The following is a 14536-nucleotide window of genomic DNA, read 5'->3' on the forward strand; positions in this document are numbered from 1 at the left end:
CGCGTACAATATTATTAATCACTTTTAGACAATTAATAACTTTAAAAGCTCATCCTGAACTCGCCATTATTGTAGCGATCAAGAATGTTTGTTTTAATCAGTTGAAAGTTGCGTGATGCCCAAATCGTCAAAAAAATGCATAATGGAGAGGAAAGTTTTGAAACGTGCCAGCCTGTATAAACATACAAAAATACGTATTCTGGCTATAATAACACTACTCGACAAAATCGATCTTTGATTTCCTCAAGGACCACCAAACCACCAAAAAAAATTGTTATTAAAGTATTATACCCGGTCCTCGAAGAGTAAATAGTGGATATTGTATTTGTGCACAAAAGTAGATGTATGTAACGCACAGAAGAAAAGTTTCCGACCCCATAAAGTATATATATTCTTTATCACCATCAAAAAGAGCGTGTTGGTGTGAGAAGTGATGTAGATGTAGATAACAGATTTAGTAAAAATGTAAAACTAAAAAAAATCATATATACATACATGTGCTACACTAAGATTATATAAATATGTACATACATATGTATGTATGTATATATGGATGTAAGTTCATTTGTAAATACATATGTATGGTTTTATACTGACTGAGTCCCGGGTATAAAAGTTGTGACGCGTACAAAGCAGCTCACACGTTCCTACTCGTTTTTTTTTTTAATTTTTTGAGAACATTCGAACAATTGGTTGAACAATTTTAGCAATAACGAGAAGGGACGTGTGAGACGCATCTTACGCGTCACAACTTTTATAACCGGCACTCAGTCAGTGTACCTGTACCATATTGTTTTTTTTTCGAATTTGACATTTTACATTTTTTCTACACCTGTCATCTACATCTACATCACTTCTCACGCCAACAACTTTTACCTCGCCCCCCCTCCCCAAGAGCCGCACACGACACGAAGCACAGTGTGAATGAATGAATGTGCAAAAACAAAAAACGCTAGGTGACAGGGTGGGCGCAGCAACTGCAAATTAATTTATTTATTTAGGCTATAACAAGGATCCAATCGGAACCACACAAAATGGCGTTTTGTTTCTTTTATTTTCAAAAAATCGACTGTAGGAGATTTTCGCCCTTTGTGGGGGCGAGGGTTCATTTTTTAAATACACTTGTTATAGTGTGAGCATAAAGGAGTCTGGATGCAACATTTGGTGGCTCTAGCTTTTATGGTCTCTGAGTACTAGGCGCTCATTAGGACGGAAAGACTGACATGGCTCAATTGACTCGGCTATTGATGCTGATCAAGAATATATATACTTTACGGGGTCGGAAACGTTTCCTTCTGTGCGTTACATACATCCACTTTGTGCCCAAATACAATATACCCTATTTACTCTTCGAGTTTGTCGGCTAGTTCTCAGAGACTATAAGAGCAAGAGCCACCAAATTTTGCATCCAGACTGCTGTATGCTCACACTGAAACCAGTGTATTTAAAAAATTAGCCCCGCCCCCTTCCGCCCGTACAAAAGGGCGAAAACCTCCCAAAGCTAAAATTTTCAGGATAAAAGAAAATTTCATTCCGTAGGGAAGGACCATATCTATCAGATCACTAAATTGGGATCCGATTGGAACATTATTATAGCCAGACTGAAGAAATAAACGTTCAGTGGATAAACCCACCCTGTCCAGCAGCTTTTGTGGATTTTTTCACATTCTCTCAATCACACTCTGCTTCTGCAGTGTGCGGCCTCCGGCTCTGCCGTGTCTCTGCCTCAGCCGTGACTCTGCAGTGTGTGGCCCTAGGGGAGGGTGGCGAGCTTAAAGAGTGTGTTGGCGTGAGAAGTGTTTGTAGATGTAGATGACAGATAAAGAAAAAATTTAAAATTTGACAAAAAACCGCTAAGGTTCAGATGTAGTGCTGGGTGCCGGGTATAAAAGTTGTGACGCGTAAGAAGCGTCCCTTCTAATTTTTTTTTTCTTTGCGGGTGTGGAATGGTCGGGCGAAGCGCACTTGTAACAGTGTGAGTCATCTGTATGCAAATTTGGGTGGCTCTAGCTTTTATACTTTTTGAGATCCAGCCGCTCAACAAGACGGACGGAGAGACGGGCGGGCAGGCAGACATGGCTATAGCGACTCGGCTGATGCTGATCAAGATTATATATAAACTTTATGGGGTCGGACCCCTTAACCCTTTGAGTACCAGGTATACAAAAAATATGTAAAAAAAATAGCGACAGCCCTAGTAACTTGTCGAAATTGTGCTTTTGAAAAATAAGAGCATCGTAAGAGATATGATGTTTACATTAAAAGTCTTACTTCAAACAAATCCACCGGAACTTCATTTTTTAATAAATATTTTTGAACACTTGCAACAGCATCTTTGGAATATTCCTAAAATAAACAATTTATTAATCAAAAAATTTTATTAATTTGTAACTTATTAATTTATTAACCGCTTAGATTATCAGCAAAGACTACTTACATAAGTGTGTGAGAGCATTTCCTCCATTATAAAGTTGTCATAGATTTCCCTTGCCAGTTTTTTACGTTCTTCATAACATTCTGTTTTTTCGAAGCATTTTATCTAAAAAAACAGATATACAAACATATAGAGAATTAAGTACCAAAAGGAACGTTGCGAGAAGCTGCTAAAGTAGCGTCACTACTTTTATAGCCTATTCACATTAGGGATGAGTTATTGCTTTTCGGGGAAATCTTATTTTTTATACCCGGTACTCGAAGAGTAAATGGGGTATATTGTATTGGTGCACAAAGTGGATGTATGAAACGCACAGAAGGAAACGTTTCCGACCCCATAACGTATATATATTCTTGATCAGCATCAATAGACGAGTCGATAGAGCCATGTCTGTCCGTCCGTCCGTCTGTCCGTCCGTCTGTCCGTCTTGTTTCTCGGCTAGTTCTCAGAGACTTAAAGCAAGAGTTAAATCAGTGTATTTCAAAAATGAGCCCCGCCCCCTTCCGCCCACGCAAAAGAGTGAAAACCTCCCAAATCTAAAATTTTGAAGATAAAAGAAAACTAAAAACGCCATTCCGTAGGGAATGATTATATATATTAGATCACCGAATTGGGATCAGATAGGATCATTGTTATAGCCAGAATGAAGAAATTAATTAGCAGTGGCAAAATCCACCCCGTCCCGCAGCTTATATTTGTTTTTTGCACATTCTCTCATTCACACTCTGCTTAGCGCAGTAGCAGAGGCCTCTGCCCTGACTCTGCAGTGTGTTGCTCTAGGGGAGAGTGGCGAGCTCAAGGAGCGTGTTGGCGTGAGCAGTGTTGTTGATTTAGATGACAGATGAAGAAAAAATGTAAAATTTGACAAATAACCGCTAAGGTGCAGATGTAGTACTGAGTGCCGGGTATAAAGGCTGAGACGCGTAAGAAGCGTCTCACACGTCCTTTCTCGTTCTAGATATCTGATGATCTGATAGATATGGTTATTCCCTACGGAATGGCTTTTTAATTTTCTTGTATCTTTCTTGTATCAGTTTAATATCACAGAAGTCTGGAGGAAATTTTAGGTGGCTCTATCTTTTATAGTCTGAGATCCAGGCTCGCAACAAGACGGACGGATGGAAAGACGGACAGTCAGACAGACAGATATAGGATCTATAGGCTATTGATGCTAATCAAGAATACATATACTATATGGGGTCGGGAACGTCTCCTTCTGTGCGTTACATATGTATGTATGTACATCCATTTTGTGCATAAATACAATATACCCTATTTACTCTTCGCATACCGGGTATAACTATAATTTCTCAAAAATGTACACCCAGTTTCGACTAGAGTACTTCAAAACAGAGAGGATGCTTTGCAAAAAAAATATACAAACATTAACATGCGGTTTTGATGGTGCGGCTTGATAGCTATAAGTACATAGAATAATATATATATATAAGTCCAGATTGTTGCACCTGCTCATAGAACTTCAGTTGTTGGATAGGTTCATCCGAGTCGTTTTCACAAAAATCTTTAAACAGCAGGTAACCTACAACAAAAATATCAATATCAGGCAATAAATTATGCACATAGGTAACAAATACTTACCTAAAACTTCGTTAAAAATTTTATGAAAGTTGAGTTGGCTTTCTTTTTCCAAATATTTGTACATAACGCTTCTAACACTAAAATGACAGAAATTTCCACATGTATTAGTTTATACGATATTTTTTTTTTGGCATTCAATCGCTACAGCGAAATTGGTTGGTCACTGACGATGTTCCGCATTGACCAGGTACTTTATGTTGAATATTATTATTTTTATACCAGGTACTCGAAGAGTAAACAGGGTATATTGTATTTGTGCACAAAGTGAATGTATGTAACGCACAGAAGGAAACGTTTCCGACCCCGTAAAGTATATATATTCTTGATCAGCATCAATAGCCGAGTCGATTGAGCCATGTCTGTCTGTCCGTCCGTCCGTCCGTCCGTCTTGTTTGTCGGCTAGTTCTCAGAGACTATAAGAGCTAGAGCCACCAAATTTTGCATTCAGACTGCTGTATGCTCACACTGAAACCAGTGTATTTCAAAAATGAGCCCCGCCCCCTGCAAATAGGCGAAAACCTCCCAAATCTACAATTTTGAAGATAACAGAATCAGATCACCAAATTGGGATCCGATTGGATCATTATTACAGCCACAATGAAGAAATTAATTTGGTTTTGGTGCGTTATCTCGTCATCTGCTGCCAAAAACTGCGAAAACATCAAACACCAATTACCGCATTCAACTTCGTCGGGGCTGACGCCGAGTAGATGGACAGCAGCATGGCCCCTGCTCCCCCTGCTCCCCCTGCTCCCCCCGCTCCACCTGATCCACCACCTGTTAAATTTATGGACTGGCAAGCCCCAAAACGAACCATAAGGAATTGTAGGGGATCAAGAAGCTGACGAAAGTCAACACACTGGAATATGCGTCAGAAACTGAAGGCTCCAGCTCAGAAACTGAGCCTGAGGAAATCAAAAGGAAGAATGCCCGTAAGCAGACTCCCGCCGAACAACTAGATGGGTCCAGTACTAGCTCTGCAGTGAGGGCAGCGCTATGCAACAACAGATTTGCGGCTCAGTCCAATGAGGAGGACTCCTCTAAAGATGACCAACCAGCTCAAATACCAGCTCAAAAGCCGAAGCAGGAACCTCAACCCAAAGCAATTAAGCCCCCGACAATCTTCATCCCTGATGTGACAAACATTAAAATGTTCACCAGTGCCATTGCCCAGGTTATCGGAGCGGGTAAGGAATTCACGTACAGGGCAACCAGTAACAACAACATTAGGGTGATGACAAATGAGAAGGCAAGCTACACGGCGCTGAAGAAGTACCGGGATGAAACAGGGAAAAGGTACCAGACCTTCCAGCCCAGAGATGAGCGGCCATATCGTGTCGTCATCAAGGGATTACACTACTCTACAGAAATCGAAGATATTAAGGCAGCTCTACGAAGCCAAGGCCACGTCGCTAGGGATGTCCATAACCTGGTCAACAAGTCGAAGAAACAGCGGTACTGCATCTTCTTTGTAAACCGGCCAGCAACAACAAAGAGGCCTTTAGCATCAAAAGGATTTGCCACTCAGTTATCACTGTTGAGCCACCTCTGAAATTTGATGATGTGGTGCAGTGCTACCGTAGCCAACGTTTTGGGCACAGCCAACGATATTGCCGATTAGAGGAGTGATGTGTAAAATGCGGAGGTGACCATGCGTCCAACACATGCGACAAGGGCAAAAACGACCCGGCTCTCTGCCTACATTGTAAAGGCGATCATGCTGCTTCCTACAAGGGATGTCCAGCCTATAAAAAGGCTAAAAACCTGGCAGCACCAAGGTAAACCAGGACTCAGTACCAGGCTAACAGGGTGCCAACGGGCAATCCATTGCCAAGTGTCAGACCCAACTTTAGCTATGCCGATGCCGCCAGAGGCTGCAACAATAGTGAAAATAATCAGGTGCCCCAATCGGTCCCAACGCATGAAAATCAACTAGATGCAGTAGTTTTGCGTCTGGAGTCAATGATGGAGAGGATGCTCGACAAAATGTTTAGCCAAATGACAAACATGTTGGCTACAGTCATGTCGAAGCTATGCAAATAGACTTAAAAGTTACCAAATGGAATGCGAACAGCCTCTGCAATAGCAGGCCAGAGGTTGAGCACTATTGTAAGACCAATCAAATCGAGATATTGTTCATTTCCGAGACGCACTTCTCGTCAAGGTCGTATTTCACCATAAGAGGTTATGATCTCATCTACTCTAACCATCCCAACGGAAGAGCCCGAGGCGGAGCGGCCATCCTGGTCAAAAGCAATTTACAGTACACAGAACTACCACCTATTCAGGAGGACTGGGTGCAATGTGCATCCATCAGAGTCAACACCGCGCTTTGAGAGCTTACGATCGCTGCCGCCTATTGTCCACCAAGGCACAATGCGAGAGATGAGGAGTATGCTCAACTGATAAACCTACTTCGTAGTAGATTTATCATCGGCGGTGATTTCAACGCGAAGCACTTCTGGTGGGGCTCCAGAGTCAACAACCCCAAGGGACGAGCGCTATACAGACAGATACAGTCTAATAACCTGAACTGTCACTCTACTGGTGCGTCAACTTACTGGCCGACCGATGCGCAGAGGGTTCCAGACGTTCTGGACTTTGCAATTTCCCGTGGCGTGGACCCAGGAATAATACAAACTGTGGCAGACGAGGACCTCTTCTCTGACCACAGCGCGGTTAAACTGCTCATAAACGCCCCAGTAGTGATGAGCTCAGCGCGCAAGAGGCTTATGTATACAACCTGCTGATGCTGCTAAGTACCAACGCTGGCTGATCGGAAACACCAACCTAAATCCAATCTTAGACAGTGGCCAGGATGTTGAGGCTGCTATTGACGCGCTTACCAACAACATTCACCAAGCAGCTGCATATGCGGCCATGACAATTAGTCATCGGCACCGACCTAGGATCCTTGACAGGGAAATGCACCTATGGAGCCCCCAGATCGCCGAACTACTACATGCAAAACGAAGACTCAGGCGAGTCTGGTTCCTTACAAGGAACCCACGTGACAAGGCATCCTTGAAAAGAGCCGCCATGGCGTTAACATCTGGAGAGCGTCTTCACTCCCCGTATTAGATGCACACCGAGACAGAACAGGAACCAACTATCACTCAAGAAGGCAGCAGTCAAATACCCACGATACAGGTAGATGAGACGAAGGAATGCATTTCCGCGCTTAGGGACAATAAAGCGCCAGGCTATGATGGCATCAATGCAATCGCACTGAAGCTGCTACCCCCAGTCTGCATTGAACTTATCACTAAGCTCTTTAACAGATGTCTGCAGATTGGGCACTTTCCAGCGCAATGGAAACGAGCCTAGGTAGTAATGATACCAAAGCCTGGGAAACCAGAGGCCAATCTTGCCTCTTATCGACGCTCTCCAAAATAATCGAAAGAGTATTATTGCGTAGAGTGTTGCCAGTATTGTACGAGGCTAATTTGATCCCCGATCCCCCAGTTCGGCTTTAGGCGTGGTCATGGAACCCCGGAGCAATGCCACAGAATCGTCCAACGTATCCTCGACGCTTTTGAGTGCAAGAAATACAGCTGCGTTGTAATGCTTGATGTTAAACATGCATTTGACCGAGTCTGGCACACCGGGCTACTCTTCAAAATCAGGAGGAATCTACCGCAGGCCTACTACGCGTTCCTTGCCTCATACTTGGCTGACAGACAATTCTTTGCGAAATGCGGAAATGCGAGCTCAACACTGAAGAGCATCAGAGCTGGCGTCCCCCAAGGCAGTGTGCTCGGCCCACTGCTTTACAATCTTTACACTGCAGACCTGCCAGTGATTGAGAGCACCGACCTACTCATCGCCACCTACGCTGATGACACAGCATTCGTAGCCACTGCTGATACGCCGGACGGGTCTCTAAAATAATGCAAGCAGAGCTGGATTTAATCAACAACTGGTAGAGGAGGTGGAACATCGCGGTCTACTATAAGTCCACAGCCACCACATTCGCGTTAAGGCCGGGTAACTGTCCAGCTGTATACCTGGAAGGGGTCATTATCCCGGATGAAGAAACGCCGAAATACCTTGGCATGACACTAGACAGGAGGCTTACCTGGAGGGCTCACCTGCTTAAGAAAAGAAAGCATAATTCGCCGCAAAAGCAAACTCAACCTGCGGTCAAAGCTGCTTGTCTACAAGGCGATCATTAAACCAATATGGGCATACGGCATACAACTGTGGGGAACTGCCAAACCAAGTAACCGGCTGATCATACAAATTTTCCAAAATAAAGCCCTCCGAATTGTCGGTAATCCACATATTTACCACGACAATGCCACAATCCACAGTGTCCTCAACATACCGTGGGTAACGGAAGTGATCACTGAGAGTAGCACCAGGTACCTCACACGTCTGCACCAGCACGATAACAACCTAGCTATTGGCCTGCTGGACAACAGCACAACCACAAGAAGACTTAAAAGAGATCACCCGCTGGACCTCCCCTGAAACTAAGCAGCTACCCATAACAAAACTATTCACAATAACATAATTATAAGATAACTGAAATAAGATTGCCAAGTACCCAAAGAGGAAATTTAATAATTGTCTGCGAAAAAAAAATCTTAAATAAAGTTGAAACACGGATAAAAAAAATTAAAAAAACGAGAAGGGACGTGAGAGACGCTTCTTACGCGTCACAACTTTTATACCCGGCACTCAGTACTACATCTGCACTTTAGCGGTTATTTGTCAAATTTTACATTTTTTCTTCATCTGTCATCTACATCAACAACACTGCTCACGCCAACACGCTCCTTTAGCTCGCCACCCTCCCCTATAGACACACACTGCAGAGTCGCGGCAGAGGCAGAGGCAGAGAAGTGTCAGGGGCAGAGGGGCCCATGCGACACCAAGCCAAAGCCTGTTACGCGCGGAACCCAGCAGAACGCAACCCTCCTCCCGCCCAACCGACCGAGGGGCGCTGCCGCATGACGCGCGGCTCGATTAACCGAACCGGTCGCGAGCATGCAGGAAAGATAGATGTTAGGCTAATATTCGAGGAAAATTAGAACTAAACACAACTAAACTAGAGCAACTATAGCTAAGCAAGCAAAATTATCAAAGTCAAAAATTAAATTAACTACGGGAGAGGTAGGCTAGTATAAGAGATTTAAGAAGAGGAAGGGAGTGAGTCGAGGATATAATGTGATAGAGAGAATTATAATCCGAGCATAACACTCTAAAGGGCTCGTGCAAGGCATAATTCGATCTACACATTGGAAGGAACAAAGGAATATAGTTTCTAGTGGGTCTAATGGGAATCATAAAGTTTACGCGGCTCAACAAGTCAGGGCTGTCTACATCCCCCTTGATCAAGTTGTGCATAACAATTACACCAAGCATTTTTCTACGACTAACTAAGGATGGAAGATTTATTAAAAGAAGTCTACTACGGTAGGATGGCGGTCTCACAGTTGCATCACAGTTGAGGCCCCGTAGGGCAAATAATAAGAAGTTTTTCTGTACTGATTCAATACGGTCCTGATGTATGTTGTACTGAGGGCACCATACACATGAGCCGTATTCTAAAATCGGACGAACAAGCGAGATTAGAGAGTCTTCGTTATATAGGGGTCATCAAATTCCTTTGACCACCTCTTTATAAACCCAAGCACACCCATGGCTTTATTTACCATGGTAGAAATGTGTTCAGAAAACTTTAACTTGGGGTCTAGTTTAACACCAAGATCATCAACTAATGTAATTCTCTCAAGAGAACTACCGCAGAGGGTGTAAGGTGCCAGTAAGGGGCTGGAGCGATGAAAAGTCATTACTTTGCACTTCGAGGCATTAAGGTGTAACATATTTGCGCAACACCATGACTGAAAAAGCTATTGAGATCAGATTGCAAGCGAGAGTGAAATGAGATGTCCTTATACTGGACACAGAGCTTAACATCATCCGCATACATAAGTATTCGAGAATTTGTTAAGACAGAAGGCAGGTCATTAATAAAGAGTGTGAAAAGTAAGGGGCCTAAATGGCTACCCTGTGGTACTCCAGAAGTAACCATGACAGGTAAAGATAAGGAGGAAAGGACCCTTTGAGACCTAGAACACAGGTAGCTAGAAATCCATCTCAACAGATTGGGCGGAAACCCTAGAAGGTCGAGCTTTTGTGCAAGAAGAGAGTGGTTTACAGAATCGAATGCCTTACTGAAGTCAGTGTAAATAACTTCCGTCTGCAAGTTACCTTGGAATCCTTTAATGACAAAGGAGGTGAACTCTAAAAGATTAGTGGTTGTTGATCGTCGCCGTATAAATCCGTGCTGAGCTGGAGATATAAGTGATTTGCAAAGATGTTGCAAGTGCGGAGTTAAAATTTTCTCGAACATTTTAGGAATAGCGGATAACTTAGATATACCTCTATATTTTTTGGCGTCAGACTTGCTACCTTTCTTATGGAGAGGAATTATAAAGGATTCCTTCCAGATGGGGGGAAAGCTAGAAGAATGGATGGAAAGATTGAATAATTTAAGCAAAGGTCCGCACAGAGACTCGGCACAGTACCTGAGTACACAGCCGGGAACTCCGTCAGGGCCCGGTGAAAATACCGGCTTAACTAATTTAAGTTCATGAAGTAAGGAGCCTTCATTTAACATAGGGCAGAAAATGCCATTCGACCTTGGTAAACTATATGGATACATAGTGCCTCTGTAGCTTTCCTGGGAATAGGTGGTTTGAAAAAATTGTGCAAAAAGATTGGCGATTGCCTGATCATTGTTTGCCGACATATTGAAAAATGATAGCGATAATGGATGTGCGGACGTTCTACGCTTACTGTTTACAAAGCTGTAAAGCTGTGTAGGGTCCTGTAAAAAACGTATCCTGCATCGAAGTAGGTAGTTCCTATAGCATTGAGCATTAAGAAAAGTGAAATTTGACCGAGCTATTAAGTAATTAGAAAGAGAAGAGGGAGAACCAACTTCTTGAGATTTTTTAAATAGTCTTGATTTTAGGTTCTTTAGACTGGATAACTCTTTGGTGAACCAAGGAGGTTTCGCAGATCTAGTCGGACATGAGAGTGGGACACACGTGTCAAAAATTGTGTCAAGTACATTGTAAAAAATGTTTGTGCCTTCAATGACGTCAGTGCACGAGTACAGAGCGGACCAATCAAAATCCCTAATTAAGTTATTGAGCTTCGTAAACTCGGCTTTACGAAAGCAGCGGACTCGTTCAGATAGCCTACCCGCACGATCCGATACAGTAGGTCCAATATCTACCGACACTTCGAAAGTAGGATGATAGCAGTCTTCAGGAATAGTGAGCGGGAGTGCTCGTGTTAACAACGATAAGGTCGGATCCGAGACAAAGCACAGATCAAGCAATCGACCCAAGGAGTTTTTCACATGGTTGACTTGAGACAGGGATAGGTCTAATAAGCCATCAATAAAATCATGTGGTGACATGGGCACAAGGTTATTTGACTCGTTAACCGAAGACCAAACAGTACCTGGCAGGTTGAAATCCCCAAGAACTATTAAATGGTCTTTGTCAGATAGCGAGGAAGATACAGTTTTTTAGGCGGACAAGTGCTGCTCGTATATTAATACATCCGAAGTCGGTGGAATATACGAGCAAGTGACATAAATAGACTGGCCGGGAAGAATTAGTCTAACACAGAGGAATTCCAAGTCTTGTGAAACCTGGACTATGAAAAGTTCCGACGTGAAGTAAGAGTTTACTGCAATCAGAACGCCTCCTCCACGCCGAGACGAACGATCATTCCTATAAATTGTGTACCTATCTGCCAAAACTTCGGAACTAAGAATGTCCGGCTTTAACCAGGTTTCGGTAAACACAATAACATGGGATGAAAATGTGAAACTATCCATAAAAAGTGTGCTCAGCTTACTACGTAAGCCGCGAGCATTTTGATAGGCTACAACGAGGGAAATTCGTTTTTTGACTGCGAGGAATTGCAGTGGGAAGAGGTGGGCAGATCAGAGGAGGAATAAGCAGAAGAGGAAAGAGTAGAGGAGGAAGGAGCACTGGCCTCACTACTAGGAAGAGTTATGGGGGGCCTATTTTTCTTCTTAGCCTTAAACTCTTTCACAACCAGGTGCTCTGGCCAAAATTTGGATGAGCAAATGGTCTCGAAATGAGTTGGAGACACGCTAATCTTGAAAGAGGATATCTCCCTGGCATAAGAGAAATTAAACTTCTCCACCTTTAAGCCATCGAAGCCATTAAGCCATTTGAAATACACTTGTAACAGTGTGAGCATACAGAAGTATGGATGCAAAATTTGGTGGGTCTAGCTCTTATGGTCTCTGAGTACCAGGCGCTCATCAGGACGGACAGACGGACAGACAGATAGACAGACATAGACTCGGCTATTGATGCTGATCAAGAATATATATACTTTATGGGGTCGGAAACGTTTCCTTCTGTGCGTTACATACAACCGTAATTCGCACAAATACAATATACCCTATTTACTCTTCGAGTACCGGGTATAAAAAATATTGTATTATATTATTAAGTATGCTGGAATTATGTTTTAATATCAAATTATAATTATACTCGGTACTCGAAGAGTAAATAGGGTATATTGTATTTGTGCGAATAACCGTTGTATGTAACGCACAGAAGGAAACGTTTCTGACCCCATAAAGTATTTATATTCTTGATCAGCATCAATAGCCGAGTCTATGTCTGTCTGTCTGTCTGTCCGTGCGTCCGTCCTTATGAGCGCCTGGATCTCAGAGACTATAAAACCTAGAGCCACCAAATTTTGCATCCAGACTTCTGTATGCTCACACTGTTGTAAGTGTATTTCAAAAATGAGCCCCGCCCCCTTCTGCCCACGTAAAAGGGCGAAAACCTTCCAATTTTGAAGATAAAAGAAAACTAACGAGAAGGGACTTGTGAGACGCTTCTTACGCGTCACAACTTTTACACCCGGCACTCAGTACTTCATCTGCACCTTAGCGGTATTTAGTAAAGTTGTACTTTTTTTCTTTATCTGTCATCTACATCTACAACACTTCTCACACCAACACGCTCCTTTAGCTCGCTCCCCTTTCCTGCAGACTCGCGGTAGAGGCAGAGGCCGCGCGAAGCAGAGTGTGAGTGAGAGAATGTGAAAAAAGCAACAAAAGCTGCGGGACAGGGTGGGTTTAGCCACTGCAAATTAATTTCTTCATTGTGACCATAATAATGGTCCAATCGGATCCCAATTTGGTGATCTGATAGATATGGTCATTCCCTACGGAATGACGTTTTTAGTTTTCTTTTGTAGGTTTGGGAGGTTTTCGCCCTTTTGCGGGGGCGGAAGGGGGCGAAGCTCATTTTTGAAATACACTTGTAACAGTGTGAGCATACAGAAGTATGGTACAAAAATTGGTGGCTCTAGCTCTTATGGTCTCTGTGATCCAGGCGCTCAACAAGACAGACGGACGGACAGACGGACGGACTGACAGACAGACATGGCTCTATTGACTCGTCTATTGATGCTGATCAAGAATATATGTATATACTTTATGGGGTCGGAAACGTTTCCTTCTGTGCGTTACATACAACCGTTATTCCCCACAAATACAATATACCCTATTTACTCTTCGAGTACCGGGTATAAATATGTACATACATATATGCATATGTGCATATGTATATTTGAAATAGTGCAAATTATTGAAATATGCATGTATTCGAAGCTTACCAACATACTAATTTTGTTTGGCAACACACCCGCAAAGCTACGTATGCTTGGGAATAAAGCACTCGTAAAATATAATTGTTCGGACACGGTCCGTTCGATCTTGGTGGTTCTCCGCCCACAGCTCTGATCCATCCCTCTCACCCCCTGCGTTCCAAGCCTAAGTAAACGCATTACAATTATTGGCAACAATACGGCAGCGAAGAAGCCGTAAGAGCACTAATGCACGGTGCATACTTCTTAGGATGCTTATTGGAATGCGTCACAACTTTTAGACCCGGTACTCAGTATACATATGAAATTACATACATTTTAAATTTGGTCTACATCTGTTATCTAAATCTACATCACCTCTCACACCCTCAAGCCCCTTTTAGCTCGACACCCTCCCCCAGAAACGCATTCTGAACGAGTGTGCGAAAGTGCGAAAAAGATTGAGCAAGAATAAACAAAGCTGTTGAAAGGAGGTGGGGGCAGGCTTCTTGTGGATGTAAGAGATTTTAGCGGAGCCAAATTTTTAAATACACTTGTATCAGTGTGATATCACAGCAGTCTGGATGCATATTTGGTTGCTCTAGCTCTTAGTCTTTAAGAATAACCGAAAAAAAGGAGGGACAGACATGGCTATATCGACTCGGCTATTGATGCTGATTAAGAATGTAATATATGTTTACATTATGGGGTCGGAAATACTTCCTTCTGTGCGTCACATACATATGTACATATGTTAATTAACGTTTGAGCACAAATGCAATATCCCCTATTTACTCTTCGAGTACCAGGTATAAAAGATATTCGACATTTGTAGATACA

The 14536-nt window shown here is 42.9% G+C and overlaps 1 protein-coding gene across 5 annotated transcripts in view; it reads right to left on the reverse strand.

The window, feature by feature from the left end:
- LOC117890215 (G protein-coupled receptor kinase 1) overlaps window positions 1-14536 on the reverse strand; it is a 62300-nt gene that overhangs the window by 47073 nt on the left and 691 nt on the right. For 3 of the 5 annotated variants that reach the window (XM_034794949.1, XM_034794948.1, XM_034794953.1), the window contains exons 2-5: window positions 4034-4110; window positions 3901-3974; window positions 2438-2539; window positions 2272-2346 (exon numbers count right to left, since the gene is read on the reverse strand). In XM_034794949.1, the coding sequence (XP_034650840.1) occupies window positions 2272-2346; window positions 2438-2539; window positions 3901-3974; window positions 4034-4110 (328 nt within the window). The remainder of the gene's footprint in view (window positions 1-2271; window positions 2347-2437; window positions 2540-3900; window positions 3975-4033; window positions 4111-14536) is intronic. The other 2 variants (XM_034794951.1, XM_034794952.1) reach the window with 2 other exon arrangements.

Source organism: Drosophila subobscura, chromosome E (genome assembly GCF_008121235.1).
Source record: "Drosophila subobscura isolate 14011-0131.10 chromosome E, UCBerk_Dsub_1.0, whole genome shotgun sequence".
NCBI classification, from domain to species: Eukaryota; Metazoa; Arthropoda; class Insecta; order Diptera; family Drosophilidae; genus Drosophila; species Drosophila subobscura.